The sequence below is a fragment of the Chionomys nivalis genome, chromosome 7 (assembly GCF_950005125.1).
Source record: "Chionomys nivalis chromosome 7, mChiNiv1.1, whole genome shotgun sequence".
Lineage (NCBI taxonomy): Eukaryota > Metazoa > Chordata > Mammalia > Rodentia > Cricetidae > Chionomys > Chionomys nivalis.
Genome location: NC_080092.1, coordinates 66,833,855 through 66,858,762, shown reverse-complemented (window position 1 = coordinate 66,858,762; position 24,908 = coordinate 66,833,855). Strand labels below are relative to the sequence as shown.

General features: G+C 39.8%; 1 protein-coding gene across 1 annotated transcript in view; it reads left to right on the top strand.

Moving 5' to 3' along the window:
• Brip1 (BRCA1 interacting helicase 1) overlaps positions 1-24,908 on the top strand; it is a 113,526-nt gene that overhangs the window by 7,820 nt on the left and 80,798 nt on the right. The window contains exons 4-5 of the mRNA XM_057775036.1: positions 4,129-4,256; positions 6,931-7,047. Of these exons, the coding sequence (XP_057631019.1) occupies positions 4,129-4,256; positions 6,931-7,047 (245 nt within the window). The remainder of the gene's footprint in view (positions 1-4,128; positions 4,257-6,930; positions 7,048-24,908) is intronic.

Here is a 24,908-nt window from a genome sequence, read left to right as displayed (position 1 = left end):
TTTAATTGATTGTATGTCATAACTAATGATCAGTTTATATGTTTATTGGTTGTTAGGAATATCACCTGTAGTGATTGCCTGTTTAAACAGGTTTGTCTTTTTTACTGATTTCTGAGAGTTGTCCCTTTCATTTTCCCCACCCTTCTTTATTTCTTCATATATTTTGGAAATATCTAACTTCTTTTTAAATTATGTGCCTTAACAATTCAACCTCTTTGGTGAACTTGCGAGCTCTACACTGTGGAGAACAGAAGATAAGGAGCCAGAGAGATGGCTCCTGCGGACTTGGGCTTGAATCCTAGCACCCACATGGTGACTCACACACAACCTTGTGTAACCTCCAGTTCAGGGGAATCCCACACCCTCTTCTGGCCTCTACAGGCACTGCATGCATGTGGTACATATGTATATATGCAGACAAAATGCTCATACACATAATGCTTAAATAAATGAAACTTAAAAAAATTAAGAACTATACCAAAAAACAATAATGTGATTTAGAAAATTAGCCTAACATGTACTAAGTAAGAATAACTGTTGTGAGGAGGCCACTTGTTGGTTCTCAGCTGCTGCTCAGCCCCAAAATAATCACACGGAAACTATATTATATACATCTCTGCTTGGCCCATTAGCTCTAGCTTCTTGTTTGCTAGCTCTCACATCTTAATTTAACCCATCTCCGGTAATCTGTGTATTGCCACATGATCGTGGCTTACCAGCAAAGTTTCAGCATGTCTGTCTTCTGCAGCAGCTCCATGGCTTCTCTCTGACCGCCTCCTTTCTCCCAGCATCCAGTTTAGTTTTCCTCGCCTATCTCTGTAATGATATTCACAGCATACAGAGGAGAATCCCACAAATAGCCTCAATACAGGACAGTAAACATCATATTATAGCATATAAAGAAAACTTCTGTCTTTAAAATTTTTGTTTTTTAATGGCTTTTATGGGGAAAGGCTTCTGGATCATGGAAGATCTGGGACTTTGATCCCTGTTGTTGAACATTATTAAAATCATTATTTTTTAAAAAGCTATTCCTATTCTGGGCCCAGAAAGAGCATTAGTTTGTTAAAATGTTTGCTGTGCAAGCATGAGGATCTGAGTTCGATTCCCCAGCACCGACTTAAAAATCTTGAGTGTGGGCTGGAGAGGTGGTTCAGAGGTTAAGAGCAAGTACTGCTCTTCCAGGAGACCAGAGTTCAGTTTATCCTCTGTGGGCACCTACATTCATGTGCATGTACACAATTGAAAATAGTAAAATATCTTTAAAAAAAAAAAAATCTGAGCTCAATGGTGTACATCTAACTCCAGCATTGAGGAGTTGAAGACAAGGATCCCTGGAGCTTCACTGTTAATCATCTTAGCCAATCAGTGAGCTCCAGGTTCAGTGAAGGACATTGTATCAAGAAAAAAAAAAGTGGAGACTCAATTGACTTCTGGCTTCCATGAATATGCACATATGTTCACCTTATGAATATGCACATATGTGCACCTGCACATGTGTGTATGCATGCATGGGTATCCACATGCGTGAACACACATTCTTCCATTAAACACACACCAAACATGGCATAGATTCCATTTTGTGTTCATAGGCTCACATTTGTTGTACCTGCTTCATAGATCTTTCTGCCCTGTGAGTGAGTAGTTTGTAATTCTTTCCAGTTAGGGCATTGTTTCACTTTCATTGATTTTCATGTTGCCTGTTCATTGTGTGGTCTTGGTGTAAGGTTAAAGGTTAAAGGGATTCAGGCCACAGAAGTGGAGAGAACTGTGTAGAGGAACAGAGGAAGGTGGTACCTTTAAAAAGGTACATAGTATCATGTGGTGGTAAGGGCAGGGGAGAGCTGGCCCTGAGGTCAGAAGGGTGGGAGAGCTGCCCCTGCCCATCACCAGCTGCAACACTCGGGAGAACAGACCCTACACCTTGCCTGAGCGGCACAATAGAGCCAACCCCATTGGCAGAGGTGAGCCAGCCCTGATATTGTGAGCATGGAAGAGCTGTTCCCATTACTCACCTGCCATGTGGTGACTTGGGAGGAAGAGAGATGTGTTTTTGTTCTCATCATCCCCACTCCATCAATGCCAGAGGCAGGTGGGAGATCTGACCCTAGGGCCATGAAAGCAGAAGAACTTCCCCATCCCCTGCCCCCATCACTGCCAGGAGAGCTCACCCTGGTGGTGAGGACAAGGGAGAGCTGCTAGGCTGACCAACCCTGTAACTACCTGGGCCCATAACCAGAGTTATATGTTGGTCCATTCCAATATCCACCCCATCTGTGATCTGCTGGAGCAGGGAAGGAGCAGGTCCTGCACGACCCGAAGCTGCAGGATCTCCACAACACAGGCCACAGCAGCATAACCAGGAGGAGTTCAGTGAGGGCCCACTATCAGTAGGGTAGCAGAAGCCAAGGGCCTCAAACCAGACCAATGACTCTCTGCAGTGAACACTTGCAGGTAAAGACACATGGACAGAAGGGTTTACTGTGTGACTCACTGTGTCACATGACAGCTTCCATGATGAGATCCTACCCCCATTTTTTCTTTTCTTTTTTTTCTCTTAAATTTTCTTTGAGTCACTGCAAGGGCAGAGGGCAGATATGCAGAGATGGGAAATGAATGGGATCAGGATGTACGATGTGAACGACACAAAGATTAAATAAAAAGAGTTAAAATAAAAGATATTTGAAATGAGAAAATGCCAATCAAAGTAAAGTCATTCATGTAGTTGGTGCAGAATAAGGTAAATTTAGTTAAAGAAATACAGAGATTATTTCATGAGGTTATATTTAAAATAAATGTGTTGTGCATGATCCGAGGTAGAAGAATATTTCAGTGGCAATAATGCCTCTTTGTTATTTATTCTTGCTTCACATAATCCCTGGAATTGCCTGTGATTACAATTAATAAAGCACTTTAATAAATGATAATTAAAAAAGATAAGGTACATAGGAAATCAGTGAAACCAATAAATAGGATAGTGAGAAAATAGTGGTATAGACATTGAAGAAAAGGAAATATGTTTGCCATGTTTCCAGAAATCAGGATGCTGTGTTTGTCAGTATTGGAATTATCCTTAAGAATTTTGAAGTAAAATGGCAAATCTGTTGCACCTAAGAGCTACAAATTATTTATTTATTTATTTATTTACTTATTTATTTATTTATTTATTTATTTATTTATTTATTTTGGTTTTTCGAGACAGGGTTTCTCTGTGGCTTTGGAGCCTGTCCTGGAACTAGCTCTGTAGACCAGGCTGGTCTCGAACTCACAGAGATCCGCCTGCCTCTGCCTCCCGAGTGCTGGGATTAAAGATGTGCGCCACCATCGCCCGGCAAGAGCTACAAATTATTAACTTTGTAATACTGAGCATTTCTTTAAAGTTCACTTTTTAGGAATAATTTTTATAATTTAGGAGTTGAGAGGTTTTTGATGGTTGTAAGAATGAGCTTTCAGGATTGTGAGATTAAGACATAAATCTTATTCTGTGAACATAATGAAGCTCAGTAGGAAAGAAACATTAAGGTTTTCATAGTAATGAACATTTATTGAGTCTTGAAGGACTCAATTTGCACATTTTGTCAAGATACTTTGTATTAGAGATTGAACTTAAAGCAGCTCACATGCCAGGCAACTTTTGCTCTACCGCCTGAACCATACTCGCAGTCCTGACAGTTGTATTCCTTAAACTGTATAATAGAGTATGGCCATAAAACACGAGGCTATGAGAAAAACAAATTGGGTGTTTCATGTTAAATGTATGTTTCTTGAAATGTTTTTGTATTTATGGTAAAAATAAATGGGGTGATAAAAAGTTTTCCCCCAAAAAAAAAAACCTTGCTGGATGTCTTGGTGCATAGTTTTAATTTTAGAGGCAGAGGCAGGTGGATTTCTTTGAGTTTGAGGCTAGTCTGGTCTACACAGTGAGTTCCAGGCCAGCCGTGGCTATGTAGTGAGACATTATCTCAATCAGTCAATGGAAAAAAAAAAATCATAGGTTTTAAATTGTATTATGAAATTTATAGTAATAAATCTTGGTTTTCTTCTAAAAGATGCATAGAATAAATTATTTAATATTATATTTTTATTATAAATATACCATACTTATTGTAAAATTACTTTTTATGTAAGACTCTCCTGAAAAAAATACTCTGGCTGCAAAGTTATCTGCCAAGAAACAGGCATCTACGCACAGAGGTGAAGATGATGATTTTCAAATAGAGAAGAAAAGAATCCGCCCCTTAGAGACCGCACAACAGGTAAGCAGTTTATTGGGTGTTAAAATCATCTAGCTACCTAGACAGGGCTAGCTGCACAGGAAGTTGGTAGCACTGGTAGGGAATAGTTAGTTGTGTCATAGCTACAAAGTAAATGGTCATTTTCATTTTACAAAGGAAGTTGTTAGTGTAGCAGTCCGTCCACACTGCTGTAAAGCAGCTGCATGGTGCTTCTCATGCATGAAGAATTTGGGAGGAAAGTATTTGCTTAAGGCATATCCTAAACATATAGCCACTTTATAATCTTCCAGAATTATTAATTTAAAGAGTGTTAATATAATTCATTGCATAAAATAGTGGGTTTCATGATGACATTTTTATGCATGGGTATTATGTGTTTTGAACATAGTGACACTCTCCCATCGTCTGCCCCTCTCCCCCACTGGTCTTTTTTTTCCCAAACAGCTTATCTCATCTGATATTTTTTTTTTTATTAAACTAGATCTTGCATATAAGAGAGTTAAAAATGCAGGTGCCTTGTGACTCTTTGGGCCATTCTTGTACAGGGGCTATATTATTTTATATTGTTACAGTTTTAATACCTATGCTGTGAAGAATATTGTACTTAAACTTTTATTTTAGTTTTGTTTTTTTAATTTTACGTATGTGAATGTTTTGCCTGCCTGTGTGTATGTGCACCGTGTGTGTGCCTGGTGCCAGCAGAGGTCAGCCGAGGTTATTAGCTCTCTGGGAACGGGACTTATGGATGCTTCTGAACCACCATGTGGGTGCTGGGAACTGAATCTACGTCCCTGCAGGAGCAGCAAGTGCTCTTAACTGCTAAGCCGTCTCTCCAGCCCCGTTACTGTACTTTTAAAACTCTTCAATTCTTTTTACCTAATAATAGCATTTTCTTTTGCTTCAAATACCTTTCACACTATAGATTATAGTGGCATTTCAATTGTAATTTAATAAATAAAGCTTGCCTGAAGATCAGAGAGCAAAACAGCCCCACTGGTGAGCTTTACAGACCAGGCCATGGTAACAAACACCTTTAATCCCAATAGCCACACCAGTTTCCATAGAAACTGGGCGGTGCATGCCTTCAGTCCCATGGTGTTTGCCTTTAATCCCAGCCCTAGAGAGGATTAAAAAGCAGGAGGAAACAGTTCTCAAACAGTCTCAATCTGAGATTCCTGGAGACTGGATCACCAATTTCAGACTGAGGTTGAGGTAGGAGACAGTGACTGCCTGCTTTGCTTTTCGGGTCTTCAGGCTGGACACCAATTTTTCTCTCTGAGTTTTTATTAATTGTGTTTCCGTAGATAATACTGGTGATAATGTAAGTATAATGACAAAGTTTACTCTTATCTATTGAGGGTTAATGTTGTTTTAGTGGTGTTTTTGGTGTTGGTGTATGGCGAGTCTTGAACCCCCGTCCTCCAGCATGCTAAGCAAATACTCTGTCCAGCTGAGTTTACAGTCCACTCACTTAATCTGAGACAGGATTTTGCTGAGTTGCCCAGGTTGGTTTTAGATCTGTGATCTTTCCTTGGCTTTCTGCATAGCTGAGATTGCAAGCATGCAGCACCCATATGCCTGGCTACTTACTGAGTTTTTAAGATCAGTACATGGTAAGACATGCATAGTTCTAAAACTTATTTAAAGACTTGAATTACCAGATACTTCATATGGAATATACTTTTCGTAGAGGAACACAGTCTTCTTGAAATTTATGCTACAAAGATAGGGGGATTGGGAATTTAATACATTTAGTTATAAATGTAGAAGAGGGATTATTAATTAACATTTTACTTTTATGTAAATAATTGAGTACTTTCAGATGGATATACTTAAATTGCTTGTATTCTAGTTTTGCATAGTTTAAATATCTACCAACAACTTCTAGAATTAAACCTTGGTTTTTAGAAGTACAATAAACTAACTTATTTTTTGTAATAGTACCAATTATAAATGAAGCTGGAATCTAGAATGTGTCTTAATTATTAATGTATTTTCCAGTTAGGTATGTGGTTTGGCTTTGCAGTAATGCTAATTTATTGTCTACATGGTGTGCCAATTTTATTGGAAGGTCATTGTAATACAGTAATTTGTTTTTAAGTAATTTCTATGCGTTAACACTTGATTAGGATCCGAGAGTTGTTACTGTATATTCTCTTTGACTTAAATGGTGTCATGAGGTTTCTATTTGTGTTAGGTTTTTGTTGTTGTTGTTTGTTTGTTTTATTTTTGGTTTTTCAAGTCAGAGTTTCTCTGTGTATTTCTGGCTGTCCTGGAACTCATCTGTAGACCAGGCTGGCCTCAAACTCACAGAGAGGGCTGGAGAGATGGCTCAGAGGTTAAGAACACTGACTATTCTTCCAGAGGTCCTGAGTTCAGTTCCCAGCAACCACATGGTGGCTCGCAGCCATCTGGAATGAGATCTGGTGCCCTCTTCTGGCCTGCAGGCATACATGGAAGGAATGTTGTATACATAATAAATAAATTAAAAAAAAACAACAAAAAAACTCACAGAGATCCGCCTGCCTCTGCCTCCCCTAGTGCTGGGATTAAAGGCATGCGCCACCACTGCCCAGCTTTGTGTTGGTTTTTAATATATTATTATTACTAATTAGAAATAGCCTTTTGAAGGAAGAAGAGAGAAGATAGAAAAATCCACAATCAAGCTATTCTTTATCTCATTCTGTGTTTATAGATGAGAAAACGTCATTGTTTGGAAAAGGATGTCCACCATTTGGATGCACGAGTAGCTCCGGAAAAGAGAGTAAAACCCGAATCTCCTGTAGCAAAGACAAGCTCCTCTTTCCAAAATGTAAGTATTATGCCTTTGGTTAGTTTAAAGAAGGAAAATAGGAAGTTTTCTAAATCTAAATCCATTTGAAAGTAGAGAAAGAGTAGCATGATTTGAATGGGAGAGGAGCTCAAACTCCTAAACAGTCCGACTGTGTTTGTGCTCACTGACGTGAGAGGTGATAAGCTCTTTCCTCCCTGTCTGTTTCTCCTTTAGAAAGTGATCAGAGAGCAGCACTAAAGGGGTTTCCGAAAGTTCTTTTTGTTGCTGTTGTTTTCTAAGACTTTTTACAAAGTATTTCTCTTTGTGTGTGTGTGTGTGCGTGCGCACGCGTGTACATATGTGGTTGCTAGAGGCCAGTGTCAGGTATCTTTTTCTATTGCTCCCAATTAAAAAAGAAATACATTTCCTAACTATTCATTGGGTGGGAGTACACACATACTGCTCGGAGAATGTGGAGGTTCTCTTATTATGTGGAGTCCCAAGATTGGACTCGGGGAGAAGGTGTCAGAGCTCTTGTTGGAGCTGCAGATGGTTATGAGCCACCATGTGGGTCCTGGAAAGAGCAGCCAGGGCTCTTAACTGCTGAGCTGTCTCTTCAGATGTTTTCTTTATTCCCTCCTCCTTCTCCTCCTCCTCTTGTTTTTATATTTTTATTTTTTTCTCTAACTTGATTCTTTTTCTTTTCCTACATTCTTCTCTGGAATCCACAAGCCCACTTAGGGGCTTACACACCTGCACGTTCACGTATATACATCGCACAGAATATACAGTAGATGCATGTACACTCAAGAGGAATAGGTACTGGAATCAGGCTGCCTACATGATCAATTTTTATATAATGTCTCCTGGGGATTCTCTTCTTTGTCCCTAGATTTGACTTTTTTTTTTTCATATAGGTGAGAATATATTGGTTTTTTTTTTCCTGTTTGTGGTTTATTCCACTTTGTGTAACATCCTCCAGGTTCATCCATATTGCAACTAGCAGTATCTCTGGCTTTAAAGGCTAAATAATGTCCCCTTTGTGTGTGTGTGCCGAGAGTTTCTTTGTCTACTAATGTATTGATCAACAAATCTATTTCTTCATATTGGAGTTCAAAATGCTCTAGAATGTCTTAAATGCTAGGCAAGTACTCTACCACTGATCTAAGCACAGCCTCTGCACTGTCTGGCCTTGAAGAGCCGGATTTAAACACAACTTTTATTTGCACACACACACACACATTTGATTTCTTCTTAAACTCTTGGTACAAGTACCTAACTTTCCTACTTGCTAAATATAGACACAAGTGTCTTATTTACAAGGCAGGTATGAGGATTAAATCGTTGCAGAGATGTTAGTATATTTTAGAGCGTAAGTGGTACATAGTTGAAGAAATAGTAGCAACAGTGTGCATATTGAATAACCATTATCTGAAATTCTTAGGGTTAGAATTGTAAGGGATTTTGACATTTTCTTCAGATTGTAAACTGTTTCTTTATAGAGGTTGAATGTTTTTTCTGTTGAAATGCTTGGTACTAAAGGTGCTTCACATCTTTTACATAGATTTTCTGTGGTGAGCGGTCTTGGTAATGAGACCCAAGTCTAAGCTTGAAAACAGTTTTATGTACATGGTATAAGACACATAGCCTAAGTGTAAATGTCTATATTTCTAGTGTGGGATTTTTTTGGCAGTGACATACAACATGAGCTCTGGTGTCAGTGCTGACAAAAATGCAAAGATAATATGCTTGTCTTCTGATATTTGCTCATTTTTGAGTTTGCAATAGAAAGCATGATTGCATAAAGTAGTTTTTAATGTATTTTTTAATGGCTAGGCAAAAAATGCCAAAAAAAACTTTTAAAAAAATTACTTAATTTTAGGTATATGAATGCCTTATCTACTTGTATGTCTATGCACCACATGTATAATGCAGAAAAGGGCATTAGATCCTCTGGAATTATAGTCAACAGATGGTTGGTTGTGAGCCACCATGTAGGTGCTGGGAGCCCAAGTTCCCCTGCAAGAACAGCTACTGCTCTTAAGTGCTGAGCCATCTTTCCATCCCAGTGCCATAAATTCATAAGTTAAAATAATATGTATTTTCTTTTACTTCTTAACAGACAGTAGAATAAGTAATTACAAATGAAACAAGCATTATAAAATATGTCATCATAGTGAATGTGCTGATTGCATGGGACATTCAAGGCATAGAAAGTTGGTTCCATTGTTTTCTTAAAGGCAGGTTAAACTTAAACAGGCCAAGTCACAGCAGGACAGCGGTACAGACTATTTAATGATCTCAAGGGGGTTTATTAACTTCAATGTGAGGTCTGACAGTTCAATCTTTGGAGATCAAATAAAAATATATCACTACAAGTAAGAGGAAGAAGAAAGAAAATAGTCAATACCTTCTGATTTTTTTGTTTGTTTGTTTGCTTTTGATTATGAGACAGGGTTTCTCTGTTTAACAGCCCTGGCTTTCCTGGAACCCACTTTTTTAGAGGAGGCTGGTCTTGAACCCACAGAGACCCACCTGCCTCTGCCTCCCAAGTGCTGGGATTAAAGGCGTGCACCACCGTCCAGCACTTTTTTTTTTAATTTATTTATTTTTTTTATTTTCGAGACAGGGTTTCTCTGTAGCTTTTTGGTTCCTGTCCTGGAACTAGCTCTTGTAGACCAGGCTGGCCTCGAACTCCCAGAGATCCGCCTGCCTCTGCCTCCCGAGTGCTGGGATTAAAGGTGTGCACCACCACCGCCCGGCAGCACTTTTTGTTTTTAAAATTACAGTTTATTACCCACATCTGGTTCACTTTTTTTAAAAAAAATATTTATTTATTTATTGTGTATACAATATTCTGTGTATATGCCTACAGGCCAGAAGAGGGCACCAGACCTTATTACAGATGGTTGTGAGCCACCATGTGGTTGCTGGGAATTGAACTCAGGACCCCTGGAATAGCAGGCAATGCTCTTAACCGCTGACCATCTCTCAAGTCCATCTGGTTCACTTTCTGAATGCTGTAGATTGACCTTTTCTTAAAGCAAACTAAACGTAGATTTATTTTTAAAGATGTGTTTATGTGTGTGTGTGTGTGGTGTCTCTCTGTGTGTGCACATTTGTACTGGTACCTGTGAAATACAGAAGAGGATGTAAGATCCCCTAGAGTTGGAGTTACAGGTGGCTGTAAACTGCCCCATGGGTGCTGGGAACTGAACTCAGGTCCTCTGGAAGATCAGCAAGTGCTCTTAATGTCTTAGCCATCTCCATCCCTGCATGTAGATTTTAAAAAACAGTAAGAAAGAACTCCTAAGAGTGGGAATGGTTCCAAGTTTCTTTTGTTGTTTTTAATTCTTTTATGCATATGAGTGTTTTGTCTGCATTTTCGTATGTTCACCACATGTGTGCATTGCCCATGGGGGTGGGAAGAGGGTGTCATCTGGTCCCCTGAAACCAAAATTAGTCGTCTGTGAGCTGCCATGTGGGTGCTGGGAATCTAACTTGGATCCTCTGGAAGATCCAATACTTTTGACTGCTGGTCCATCTCTACAGCCCCTATTCTTTGCTTTTTAATGGTCCTTTTGTTTTGTTTGTTTGAGACAGGGCTCACGTATCTCAGACTGGCCTTCAGCTTCTTCTGTAACCTAACAATGACCTTGAACTTCTGCCTGCCTCTAACTTCTGAGTACTGGTATTACTGCTTTTAGAGTCCTTTTCTTATAATAATTCGTATATTAGCAATCTAGTGAATCATCAGTCTTTGCATGATTAGAATTTTGTCAAGAGAAGCATTGGGTTTGGGGTGATATAATAATAGTCTGATATTACTTTGTTCCAGAATTCTTAATCATTTTCTTAGTAATTGGTTTATTTTTTTAAGTAAACCTTTATAATGAGTGAGGTATCACTACAGATATGTTTTATTCTTATTCCAGTGTTTATTTATTAAAGAAATGATAGCATTAAATACATTAATAATAGTAATTCTATTTGACTCAGTGTAGCAAGCGGGAGCAGCTTTTTGTCCAGCGTGTAGGAAAGACTTAGTTCCAGCAGAGTGCGCTGTTGACCTTTGTCAAAAGCTGCTGCCCAGGAGCCTTGGGGCTTCTTCCCCCACCTCCACCCCTTTCTTTTTCCTTTATCTTTGGCCCCTCTCTTTCTTCCCTTCTTCCTTATGTCTCTGTCTTTCTGTTTCTGCTTAAAAGGATCTCATGAGAAAATGATCAGTTTTCTTTCAAAGTGTTTTTTGAGTCATTTTCTCAATTTTAATTTACTTTTATTTAAAACGACTAGTTAGCTGTATTGTAACTACATATATATGGTGATGCTTATTTGTATGATGATGTTTATTGTGTGATAGGACACTTTTTAAAGTAGTGTAGTAATGCTAATTCACTTGGAAAATATAGATTCCTGTGAGTGAATTTTTATTGTCAAATTATATTAATTTTTCTTTGTGCTTAGTTTCAAAATAAAGCAAAAGCATTTGACTTAGTTATAACATTCTTATGGGAAAGATTGTTCCCCTAATCCTACAAGAGAAAAACTGAGGTACAGGCTTAAGGAACTTGTTCATCTCCCAAGGCTGTTGAGTAGAGAGGCTGGGTTGAATGGTTCTATTCCTCCAGAGTTGGGGTGACAGGCAGTTCATTTCTGTGCAGTTCTTTGTAAGTGTAGCTTCAAGATAGTTTCTCACTCAGCATCCTTTCTTTACAGTGCTTTCAAAAGCTTACCATCATGTGCATGTTTATCCTGCCGTGTTTGTCTCATTGGCAGGTTGTTTATGAGAGCAAGTACAATGTCTGTTTTCCACATTTTTATACCTGCCAGCATCTAGCATAGAGCCTGTACTTGGTGCTCACATATTTGTGGAATAAATGAATTTTTTAAAAGGCCTAAGTTGCCGGGCGGTGGTGGCGCACGCCTTTAATCCCAGCACTTGGGAGGCAGAGGCAGGCGGATCTCTGTGAGTTCGAGACCAGCCTGGTCTACAAGAGCTAGTTCCAGGACAGGCTCCAAAACCACAGAGAAACCCTGTCTCGAAAAACCAAAAAATAAATAAATAAATAAAAATAAATAAAAAATAAAAAATAAATAAAAAAATAAAAATAAAAAAAAAAATAAAAGGCCTAAGTTAAAGAAATGCATGATTCTCTATTTTTAGCTTATGACTTTTGGTCAAATCCTTATATGTAAGGGGTATAATAGTATTTAGTACTTAGTACTAGAACTAAATACATTTTGTTTTAACTTTTGTGTATTAGCATACTCAAGGAAGATACCAAGAAATGAGTTTCAGGAGTTAGGAAGTAAGTTGATAAGTAATATAAATAAAAAATTAGGAACAACTTTTGACTTCTGTAGCTACCAGAAGGACAGGTTGATAGATAATATTATAACTAGTTGGCCGGGCGGTGGTGGCGCATGCCTTTAATCCCAGCACTCGGGAGGCAGAGGCAGGTGAATCTCTATGAGTTCGAGACTAGCCTGGTCTACAAGAGCTAGTTCCAAGACAGGCTCCAAAGTCACAGAGAAACCCTGTCTCGAAACAAACAAACAAACAAACAAACAAACAAAAATATTATAACTAGTTGAAACCTAATATGGGAACAGAATTTTAAAACCTTTGCCAGTCGCTTACATACAGGAGCCGGTTTCTGAAGGAATTATAATAATATGCTAATAGCCTTCTGGAATCCCTGCTTGTACCAAATAATTTATGTCTTTTTTCATTTGATGTTAATCTCAGCACTGTGAAAAAAATAGAGCAGATGTTAATCTGATAGTTGAGAAAAGTGAAGCCCAAAGATACTGAATAAGGGTCTGGAGGGTGGCTTAGAGGTTGGAGTACTTGCTGCTCTTGCAGAGGACCCAGGTTCAGTTTCTAGCTCCCATGCTGGTGGCTTACAATTGACAATCACTCCAGTTTCAGGGGATTCAAGGCTCCCTTCTGGTCTTTCAGGGCACCCACACACCTGTGGTGAACATGCATACAGGTATATATACACATACACATAATTTTAAAAGATACTAAATTTGAACATGGTGGGTGGAGTAAACAGAACAGAATGCTGGGAGAAAGAAGCCGAGTCAGGGCCTAGGCTGAGTTTCTAAAACGTCAAAGCCCACCCCTAGTAATACACTTCTTCCAAAACAGAAACACACCTACTCCAACAAGGCCATACTTTCTAATATTACCAATCTCTGTGAGCCTATGAGGCTCATTTTTCTTCAAACCACCACAATCTCCATAGTGAAAACTGTAAATACAGGTGAAAGAAATTGTAGTGGTCATGAAAATAGGAAGTCATCTCATTTCATAATCACAAGTATTATTATTGTTAAGATGACCATTATCACCTGAAGCAATTTGTTCATTGCTCAATGCACTCACCTTCAAAATACCAATACAAACTCTTTTATTTTTTATTTTTTTATTTTTACTTTTTGTTTTTCGAGACAGGGTTTCTTTGTAGCTTTGAAGCTTGTCCTGAAACTAACTCTTGTAGACCAGGCTGGCCTCAAACTCACAGAGATCCACCTGCCTCTGCCTCCCGAGTAAACAGGTTTGCTCTGTGTGACCTTGGCTGTCTTGAGAGTCTCTGTAACCGATGCTGGCTTCAAATTCTCAGAGATCTGCCTGTTTCTGCCTTCCAAGTGCTAGGATTAAAGGCATACACTCTCATGACTGCATGACTGGTGCTTTTTTTTTTTTTTTTAGAAAGGGTCTCACTGGGCATTGGCTGACCTGTAATTTAGAACGTAGAACGGTGTAACCTTGAATCAGAGATCTTTCCACCTCTGCCTCCCAAGTGCTGGGACTAGAGGTGTATGCCACCAAACCCTACCTGAACTAATTTTTTTATTTTTTGATTTTGTATGTGCCTACATGCCTGTTTGGTAATATGTACATAAGTGCAGGTGCCCAAGGAAGAAGAGAGTGTTGTATCCCCTGGAGCTGAAGTTCCAGGCAGTTGTAAGCCTCCTGATGTGGGTGCTGGGAAACACACTTGGGTCCTCTGTAAGAGCCGTATGTATTCTTAACTGTTGAGTTATTTCTCTAGTCCCTGAATTTTGTTGAAGCATTAGTCTAATCAGTCTTATCAATAAAAACCAGGAGCCAGATATCGGGTAAAACCTGGGAGATCAGAGAACTGGGAGCAGCTGCCAGTTGCTTCTTTTCGGTCTCCTTCCTCCATCCAAAAACTGGCAGCTGCTCTTGGTTCTCTGATCTTCCAGGCTTTATACCGATAACTAGCTCTTGGCTTTTATTGATTAAGATTAATTATATTAATGCTTCATTTTGTCTATTTTAATTTTTTTCTTATATCTAATTACTTATGTTTGTGTGTGTTGTACTTAATTAGACATTTTTATCCAATAAGTCATCTTACTGGCCCAGAATTTTGTATTTTTAATGACATTTTCTTCCTTCCTTCCTTCCTTCCTTCCTTCCTTCCTTCCTTCCTTCCTTCCTTCCTTCCTTCCTTCCTTCCTTCCTCTTAGCAGATCTTGGCTCACTTTATTTGTATAAACAGCATAGGGTACTGATCAACTGTAAATGGGGTATAGGTGTGTTGCACCATCCATTTGCCTTTACATTGACAGACAGGACCCTTTTCTGTGGGGCCTTCACAGGGACCTGGGCACCTTTGGGACTCTAAGCTAGAGCTGTGCTCTTGGCTTTGGTTTGAACCTTGGGATTTCATTGGCAGAGCCTACAGCCCTTGGCTATGTAACTTTGAATCTACTTCCCAAGCTTGTGGGGAGCAATGAAAGCAAGGTGGCGGAGTTTGGGTGCTGGGCCTTTGGCACCTTGGGCATCACAAGGGCTTTGATGGCCCTGCTCCTGCGCTCATTGCCTTCTCACTCTTCGCTGCGTCTTCTGCTTCCTGTCAAAATGCATGTTCCTCAGGAACTAGGTCAACCCCCTGGAGAGATTAGAATCTTTGTGACTGGGGTTTCTTGATGCCGGTTCTTTGCCATTTTGGGGATTGGTTGTGTGTGGTGTGGTTCTTGGACTTATCCATGTCTGCACAATAATCTGTATGTTCTGAAATGCTTGGGATCAGAAGACAACATTTTCCCCCCAAATAGCAAAGCACTATCTATTTATTAAAGAAAACTTGGGGGGGGGCTGGAGAGATGGCTCGGGGGCTGGAGAGATGGCTCAGAGGTTAAGAGCACTGACTGCTCTTCCAGGGGTCCTGAGTTCATTTCCCTGCAACCACATAGTGGCTCACAGCCATCTGTAATGAGATCTGGTGCCCTCTTCTGGCCAGCAGGCATACATGGAGGCAGAATGTTGCATACATAATAAATAAATAAATAAAAAAAAAAAGAAAACTTGGAAATCATCAAAACATATGAGTAAGTCATTAGCCTTAGTCCTATTCAGCTATCCCTTCTGTCCACCCTGATGTTTTGCCTACGTGTACAAATGTGTAGTTGTATGCACGTGTATGAACATATGCATAATTGCCCATTGCCGTGTAACAAACTAAACGTTTATTTAGCTTACTTTTGGAGTCTGCATTTTGGCTGACCTCAGTTGTGCATGTTTTCTGCTAATGTTGCCTGGCCTCTGTCTATGATCAGTGGTAGGTCAGGAAATCAGCCCTGGTTTAAGGAGCTCATTGTTGGTTGTCTAGGATGCTAGTGTGGGTAGCTGTCATTCTCTAGGCTTACCTACTTAGTGGCCACAGGGTTCAAGGGGAGCAAGAGAGCAAACCACAGGGTGCAAGTGATTTCTGAGTCTCTGTCGGGTTTGCTAATGTTGCAGTCCCCAAATGCAAGTCACAAGAACATATATAGGGCGTGGAGTTTTTTGTCTTCGTGAGAGGAGTTGAGTAATACTGAGAAAGCACCAGGAATTTGTAGCTATATTTGCATTATAGTGTGTATTATATATATACTTTTATCATAAAATTTATAATTTATAGCTTTTTATTATTTGATATAGTGTAGTCATAGTAAAGACTTAAAATTCAAATTTTTGCTTGCTTATTTTGACACATGCATTTTGATGTTTTCTCTTTTGTATGGGTTTGTGGCTGTGACGTGATGGCTTATTGGGCTAATTGTACTGATGCCCGTTGTTATAAAGAATTTTTTCTTTTTGTTTGTGTGTGTATGTGTTGGAATAGTTTACATTCATTTCGACATCTGTTACACTTTGTTCTTTAGCGGCAGAGTTGAGGGCCAGACTTGCTGCCACACCTCATACTAGTACTTAGGGCACCCTGGCACATAGTGCGACTCTATCTCAATCAAAGAATAACAGAACAAAAGGAGTTGAGTAACATCTACAGCCCATAAAACCCAAAGTATTTGTTCTTTGCCCTTTAGAGAAAATATTGCCAACTCGCCACCTCTTCCAGTCTGTTTCAGTCTTAGTAATTGAAGCCAAAAGTTACTGGCTTCACAGAGATCTGCCTGATTCTGCCTCATGAGTACAGGGATAAAAAGGTGTGTGCTACCAAATGTGGCAAGGTAAATATTTTTTCTTAGATTTAATTTCCATTTTCACTTATCTGTATGTTTGTATGCTATGTACCTGTGGGTGCTAGGAATCAAGCTTGTGTCCTCTGGAAGAGCAGAAAGCAATGACAACGGTTGAGTCACCTCTCTAGTCCCAAATGTAAATTTTTGCAAAACCCCTAGGGAAAGACCAAAGGCCAATATCCAGGATAAGGAAGACTGTTGTTGGCTGGAGAATGAATGTACTTTGACTACAACATTCAGAAAGACTCTTTGTCATTTTGTGTTGAGACTTTATGGTCATACACCACTCACAAGAAGAATGAGCTTACGACAAAGATGCTTGGGTCGGCTGTCCTTCAAACCCTTTAAGGTACCTGAAAATGGCAGTATTAGTCACCTTGGATGAGTGTGCCCTTCTTATGACCAATCACTTTGACAGACATTCTGGAGCAATCTTGTCTGACTTAACTGCCTCAGTGACCCAGAAGACAAATGAATGTGTGTGAGTTAAAGACCAGGCACTGACAAGAAAGCCAAACCAAACCACAGATGTACTCTGTGTGTTGGCAGGGCTAAGCGTCTGAGGGAACACGACCGCTTCCTCCTCTATCTCTTCAGCTAGCATACATTTTTTCCATAGATGTCCACGTTACCCCAAACAAGACACCCACAAAGGATAGCAAACTGGCATTGGGTCGGGTGGTGCACAAATGCAGACTCCTCCTGAGATCCTGCGTCGGGCCGAGAGCCTGTGTGTAATTACTCACTGTGTTCTGCACTTACGTAGTGTAATTATTTGTTACTGGAAATGTCTAGGAGATTCTGCAGCTATTCCTGTGAGTCCCAGTGATTAGCAAAAGAGGAAACATTTATATTTACAGCACAAGGGCTGAAGCTGTCAGAGAGTAGACAGTGGAAAATGGTCTTAGAATGACTTGTGAAGAAACAGAAAGACACTTGAAATTCCATGCTGAAAGTGAACAACAGAAGTTAAATACAGAAAAGCTTTCAGAAAACTATTGTGCAGATCTTGATCGTGAATTAAAGTTCTCTGTCTCTGTTAGAGTGGACACATACCGCTCTGTGGTATGCTGACGGTGAAAGAAGCAACGATGTGCTCACAAACATCAGCATTGAAAAGACAGTATTCAGTAGGCTGGCTGTAGCAACTTAAGAAAAAACAAGATGTTAACATTTTGAAGTTTTGTGATAAATGCATCTGCTGAGTATCATTTTTGATGATTAAAATTTGACACCAGAACAAATCTATAACTGCTGATGAAACATCCCTGTTTTGATGTTGTGACCCAAATTATGCTGATTTATAGCTGATGAGGTAAGCCGTACAGGGACCAAGAGTGCCCAGGACAACTCTGCTGGGCTGTGCTGACTCGCTTGCTGTGACAGGCAGCAGCCTATGTCTACGCTGTTTAAAGCAGTGAGTTTCTTCCCAGTCTGTCATTACAACAGAAAGACACAGATTGTCAAGGATGCTTTCACATCTTATCCCAGTGGTTTGTGCTCCTTGTAGGGATGCTGGCTTGGATACCAACTGTGACTATTTCAGTTAATTAAAATTCGCTTAGTTACGCTAATTACTTTTTAGGTGCACAGTGTTCTCATCTGGCTAATGGAAAATACATCCATCATTAGAGAAGATTCTGTTGGGGAAGGCACTGTGTTAGAGGTTTGTGTGTGGATGATAAGTAATTTTCATGATAGAAGCAAAACAGTTTTGTGTGTTGTGTGTACACATGTACACCTGCAGATATGTGTGCACGCGTGTGTCATTTGTTTTGTCATCTGCCTTGATTATTGAGACAGGGTGTCTCCGTTGTCCTGGTGCTCTCAGAGTAGGCCAGGCTGCTGGCTAGGAGACCCTAGCAATCCTCTTTTCTCAATCCAGAACTGGGATTCTGTGTACACTCTCACCATGTCTATCTTTATCATGTGAATTCTAGGGATCAGACTTAGGTCCTCACTCTCAAAAATCCAGTACTTTGCCAACTAAGCTAGCTTCCCAGCCCACAAAATTACTTTGTATAAATTCTGTTGATAGCATTTTGCTCTGAGTGTGCAAGATGACTTTATAGCATAGTATTGTTCTCTTATTTAATTTAAAAAGATTCGTTGAAGTTTGAAAAGTACCAGAATAAGGCTTAATAGTTAAGCACTTTGCTATTCTCAGCACCCACATGAGGCTTATAACTGCCTGTAACTTAAGTTCTAGGAGATCTGCTGTCCTCTTCTGTTCTCTGCAGGCTCCTGCATGTGTGTTGTATACATACAAACATGCAGGCAAAACATTCATACACAGGAGCTGGAGAGATGGCTCAGCGGTTAAGAGCATTGCCTGCTCTTCCAGAGGTCCTGAGTTCAATTCCCAGCAACCACATGGTGGCTCACAACCATCTGTAATGGGGTCTGGTGCCCTCTTCTGGCCTGCGGGCATACACACAGACAGAACATTGTATACATACATACATACATACATACATACATACATACATACATAAATATTAAAAAAACATTCATACACAGAAAAATTATAATATTGAAATATAAAGTAGAAAATAAAAAGCACTTCTAGTCTTGAGGGGTGGTATTTTTAAATATTTTTGAAATGTATACAGGTGTGCATGTCAAATGTACAGTTGGATCAATTTCTACAAACTAAATGCACACAGGTCTTTTTATCACTATTTCTCTGTTCCTGTGTTCTTTCTTGTACCTTATTTGAATCTTCCTGTATTTTGGTAGGTATTGAGCATGTCTAGTCTGTGCTAAGCAAGATCTGATCTACACCCTAACATTGATTGTTGACTTTAGAACCAAGGTGACTCAGAATGACATTTCTTATATCAGGAGGCATATGAAACAAATTTACTTTACTGTTGTTTTTGTATTGTCTTGAGGTAGGGTCTCTGTAGTCTAGGCTTGTCTAGAACAGGCTGGCTTCAGACTTACTCTTCCTGTGTTAGAAGTGTGAACATGAGCGCCCGGCTTGTTTCAACACTGTTGATGCTGGGTTAACCACTTGGCCAAAGCTTTTGTAATTGGTGGTTAATCCCTGGGTGACTTCTTTGGTTTTTTGCGATAGGGTTTCTCTGTTTAACAGCCCTAGCTGTCTTGGAACTAGCTCTTGGAGACCAGGCTGGCCTCAAACTCACAGAGATCCTCTGCCTCCCCAGTTCTGAGATTAAAGGCGTGCACCACCACTGCCCAGCCCCTGGCTGACTTTTTAAAAATATTTGTGGTGGCGCACGCCTTTAATCCCAGCACTCGGGAGGCAGAGGCAGGCGGATCTCTGTAAGTTCGAGGCCAGCCTGGTCTACAAAGGGAGTTCCAGGAAAGGCTCCAAAGCTACAGAGAAACCCTGTCTCGAAAAACCAAAAAAAAAAAAAAAAAAAAAATATTTGTTTATTTCAAAATAGGATCTCACTATGTATGCCTGGCTGACCTAGAACTCACAGTCTTCTACCTCTGCCTCCCAGGTGCTGGGATTAAAGTCATGTGCCATTACATGTGACTATTTATTTCATGTGTATATATGTGTGATTGTAAGTATATATGTGTACTAGGTATGTACTGGTGTCCGAGGAGGCCAGAAGAGGATGTCAGATACCTTGGAACTGGAATCATAAATGGTTGTAAGCCACTCAGTGTGGTTCTAGGAACCAAACTTGGGTCCTCTGCAAGATCAGCAAGTGCATCCTGCTCTTCCATAGCTGCTGACCCATCTTTCCAGTCCTGTAGCGATCTTTGAGACTATGTGATTATTTTATTTCCCCAACAGCTTCTCATTCAATGATTTTGTTGTTGGTGGTGGGGGGGGGGGTTGTTTAGTTTTGACACAGAGCCTTACTCTATATCCCTGACTGTCCTGGATCTCACTTTATAGTCTAGGCTGGCCTCTAACTCACAGGGATATTCCTGCCTCTGCCTCCCAAGTGCTGGGTTTACAGGCATGGGCCACTATGCCATCTCGTTCAATATTTTAACATTAGTTTAGGCCGCTTGCCTCAGTCCCTTCATCAGTTGTGAGAGTTGCAAAATGGTGAGTTTAGAAACTTACTCCACTTAAAATATGTAGCAGTCCTCTGTAAAGAAAAAATTTTCATTTTCTTTTTAGATAAGATCTAACGTATTCAGCCTAGCCTCAAATTCCTGATCATCTTGCTTTTAATTCCCTAGTGCAGGGATTATAGGTGTGAACTGCCATGCCTGGCTTTTCCAAGATGTCCTTGAATTTGGAATCTTTCTGCCTTAATCTCTTATAATGCTGGGATTATAGGCTTGTGTCACCATTCATGCCGGCTTTTTTTTTTTTTTTTTTTAATACCGGTATTTTTCCTGAAGTCGGTCAGTGGGGCTCATCACTATTTCAGGACTTATTGCAACAATTGTATCTGCATATAGTGCTATCAGGAGAAGTTTTACGTTATAACAGGTTGATCTTTTTGGTATGTTTGTTAAACTGAGACCTTTCCTCGCACGAATTTTTCTTCTGTAAGCTCAGATAAAAATTATCCTACTCTGGATCTCTTTCGATTAATTCTACTGAAACAAGACTTTTCAGAAACCGGGGCTGCTGTGCTGAGGAATTTCCATTTACACTAGGCAAGAAAGCAAACAGTAAGTGGAGAGTAGGGTAACAAACACTTACGGTATCAAACACCAGCCGTGAAAAGGATCTGTCTTAATGTGCTAGCCCACTGCAGTTTAACATATTGCTTACAACCTTCACAATAGAACCTGAGTGACTTCAGTTACACATTCCAGGAGACTGGCAGTCTGTTACAATCAGAGTCTGAACTTTAGAGGAGGCTAATTTACAGAGATGGGATGAAGAAAGTTGTGGATTTGTATTACACACCTTCACCTGACACTGTATCTGATCCCATACCTGCTGATTGACATCTTGAATGAGCTCTTTGAAGCAAGTTCCAACTTAATTAAAACGTTTGCTTGGTTAGCAGCGATCTGTGAAAGCCTGTGATAAATATTGAATCAGGTTCACCTGCTGGTTGCTGCGAGTGGATAAACAGCTGCTTTGTGCGGTTTAATCATGGAACTGGCTGTAGGGTACTGCTACTTAATTTCTTTAAAAGAGTGATTGACAAGGTATGGTTACGTCGCACTGTCTTACTGAAGTGTGTGCTTATGTGTACTTTTGCACAACAGGCATCCAGTATCTGTTTAGATGGCTTAGAAAGCAGCCAATGGTTGATAGAGTTAACAGCAAGCCTGCTTCTTATGCCTCACAGCTTGTATTATAATTCTATGTTAATTGGCCCTTTTCTACTGGCTCTTTATATGTGTGCCTTTTTAAAGTAAGCCATGGTCACACAGATGGGCCTGGTTAGACTAAATAGATCACAGAACACAGCCCTGAGTGTGAGAAAGAGGCTGCCAGGGCGAAAGAGAGATAGGAGAAAGCCAGGGACAAGAGTAACCAGGTGTATCATGCACATGCGTGAAACTGTCAAAGAATACATTTAATAAACATGGTAATAAAGGACAAAGGGCTGTAGAGAGGCCTTAAGAGGGCTTCCTGGCCTTTGAGAGCTCAGTTCCCGGTACCAGGATCAGGCAGGGCACAGTAGCCCGAACACCAGTTCCAAGGACACCCTTTTCTGCCCTCCTCAGGTGTCACACACACGGGGCAGGTGTTTATAAGCACACAAGCACAGAGATAAAAATAATTCTTTTTTTAAAATGTTTATTTATGGGGGCTGGAGAGATGGCTCAGAGGTTAAGAGCATTGCCTGCTCTTCCAAAGGTCCTGAGTTCAATTCCCAGCAACCACATGGTGGCTCACAACCATCTGTAATGAGGTCTGGTGCCCTCTTCTGGCCTTCAGACATACACGCAGACAGAATATTGTGTACATAATAAATAAATATTAAAAAAAAAAGTTTATTTATTATTATGTATACAATATTCTGTCTGCTTGTGTGTCTCCAGGCCAGAAGAGGTCACCAGACTTCATTACAGATGGTTGTGTGCCACCATGTGGTTGCTGGGAATTGAACTCAGAACCTTTGGAAGAGCAGGCAATGCTCTTAACCGCTGAGCCATCTCTCCAGCCCTAAAAATAATTCTTAAAAAGAAAAAAGGAAAAGTTTTTGTATTTCTACTCGGCTAGATGGTAAGATTTAAGGTTTTGAATTTAACTTCTATATATTTAGTGGATTTTGCAGTGACTTGAAGAATTCCATTTTTCTTTTTGAGCTGTAAAGTAGAAACGTTTCAAGTTTTTTAGCCTTATGTTTTATTAGATAATTAATGAATATTAAAACTGAGATGAGTTTAAAAGCATAGTCGAACCTCTATGAAATTATCTTCTTTTGACTATCACCTTGTTTATTCCTGAGTAAAATATATGTGTGTGGCCAAGTTGCTCGTCAAGGAAGTACTGTTGCCATTTTATTTCCACTATAAAATCAGACAAGTTTTGGAATAAAGCCCTCACCCAAATCAGTCATAGTTGTTTTTGAGCTCCTGTTATGGAATCTACTTTAAAACTGATTTCCGAGGCGGGAGTGATGAGTCAGCAGTTAAGAACACTTGGCTGCTCTCCTGGAGGACCCGGGAGGCAGGACCTAGAACGTGGCTGCTCATAACTGTCAGTTCCAGGCGACCTGACACCTTCACACAGACATAAATGCAGGTAGATCACTATTTCACATAAAATAAGAATAAAGGAATTGCTACAAATTAAAAACAAACTGATTTCCTGCCACAGCATGGGTGGTGCATACCTTTAACCCTGCTTCTTGTCAGGCAGAGGCAGGCAGATCTCTTTGAGTTTGAGGCTAACCTGGTCTACACATAGTGACTTTCAGGCCAGTCAGGGGCTCACAGTGAGACCTTGTCTCAGAACAAACAAACAAACAACCGCGCGCGCGCACACACACACACACACACATGCGCACACAAACACCCTCAGGATTATCTTGAATTTCCAAGCCTCCTGTTTCTCTCAAGTTGCACAGTTACAGGATTATGTGCTGGGAGTTGAACCTAGAGTTTTGTCTATGCTAGGCAAGCACTCTACCTACTTAGCCACTTCCCCAGTCCTGTCTCTCCAGATATTGCTGACCACTGTGACTATTTACTAGAGTAGTCTTTTCTAATTCTCTACTTAAAGTTTCATATTTTTATCTCTACCTTCAATTTATTTGGAATTTTATGGAGAGGATTACATTTAGATCATACTCAACTTGTTCAACATTGCTATGTTGTATATATGTTTGTACATAAAATTCTAGTTCATTTTATATATGTATATATTTTCATTTATACACATAAAATAATAAAGTACTAAACAAATCCTTTTCTAAAGGGGGTGGGTGGATGTAGAGGTGTGCTCCTATAATACCAGCATTCTGGAGGCTGAGGCAAAAGGATCAACTTTGGGACCATTTTGGGTTACATAGAGAAAGTTCAGTGACCCTGTCTCAAAAAAGAACCTTCTTTTCCCACATTTGAACCATATGAACTTTTCTTTCTTTTTCTTTTTCTTTCTTTCTTTTTTTTTTTTTTTTTTGAGATAGGGTTTCTGTATGTATCCCTGGTTGTCCTGGATGGAACTCACTCAAATTCAAATTCACATAGATCCATCTGCCTCTGCCTCCTGAGTGCTGGGATTAAAGGTGCCCAGTGGTTTTTTTTTTTTTTTTCTCTTATATAAGACCTTGTAGCCTGAAAAGCCTGAAATATTTATTCTCTGACCCTTGATGAACAATGTTTGCTAGGGAAAAAAGTTTGCTGACTCTTGCTGTAAATAGTCTCTTAATGGAAAGGTCTCATCTCTCACCCCTTTGCTGTACTTAACATGGATCTTGATAAAAAGTATTTAATTCAAATAACAAGTTTATGTAATTTTTATGAATTTAGTTATATAGTTTATCCTAGGTATATTTTGTAATTGCGTCAGAAAAATAATGAGCACAGAAGTAACTAGAAACAATTCCTTAATTCATGAAACTGTTATGGATAAAGTCTCCAGACTGCTCCTTTTAGGACAATTAAAGAGAGAAGCCCTCTTTGTGGATGAGGTTGGGTGACCCTTGTCATTGTCCTCTGAATGGATGGAAGAAACGGGACACCGAGTGTGAAGCGCCTCATGCCAGGGCAGCTCTACTAGGTGGTAATTATTAACATTGGATCTTAGATATGTATTTGTTGTTCACAGCTAAAGTGGCTCACATATTAGCATAACTTCAAAAAGTAGTAAATTATCCTGTGTTTTTGTGTTTAAAGGCTAGTCATTTGATTATTGAAGTATCTTTATTGTGCTTAGATCACTTTAAATTAGAACTGGAGTGTCCATCAGACTTTAAAACTGTGAGATTAGGTTCAGTAGTTTGGGGACACTGCGTCATGGTCCTCCAATGGAAACAGGTTAAATT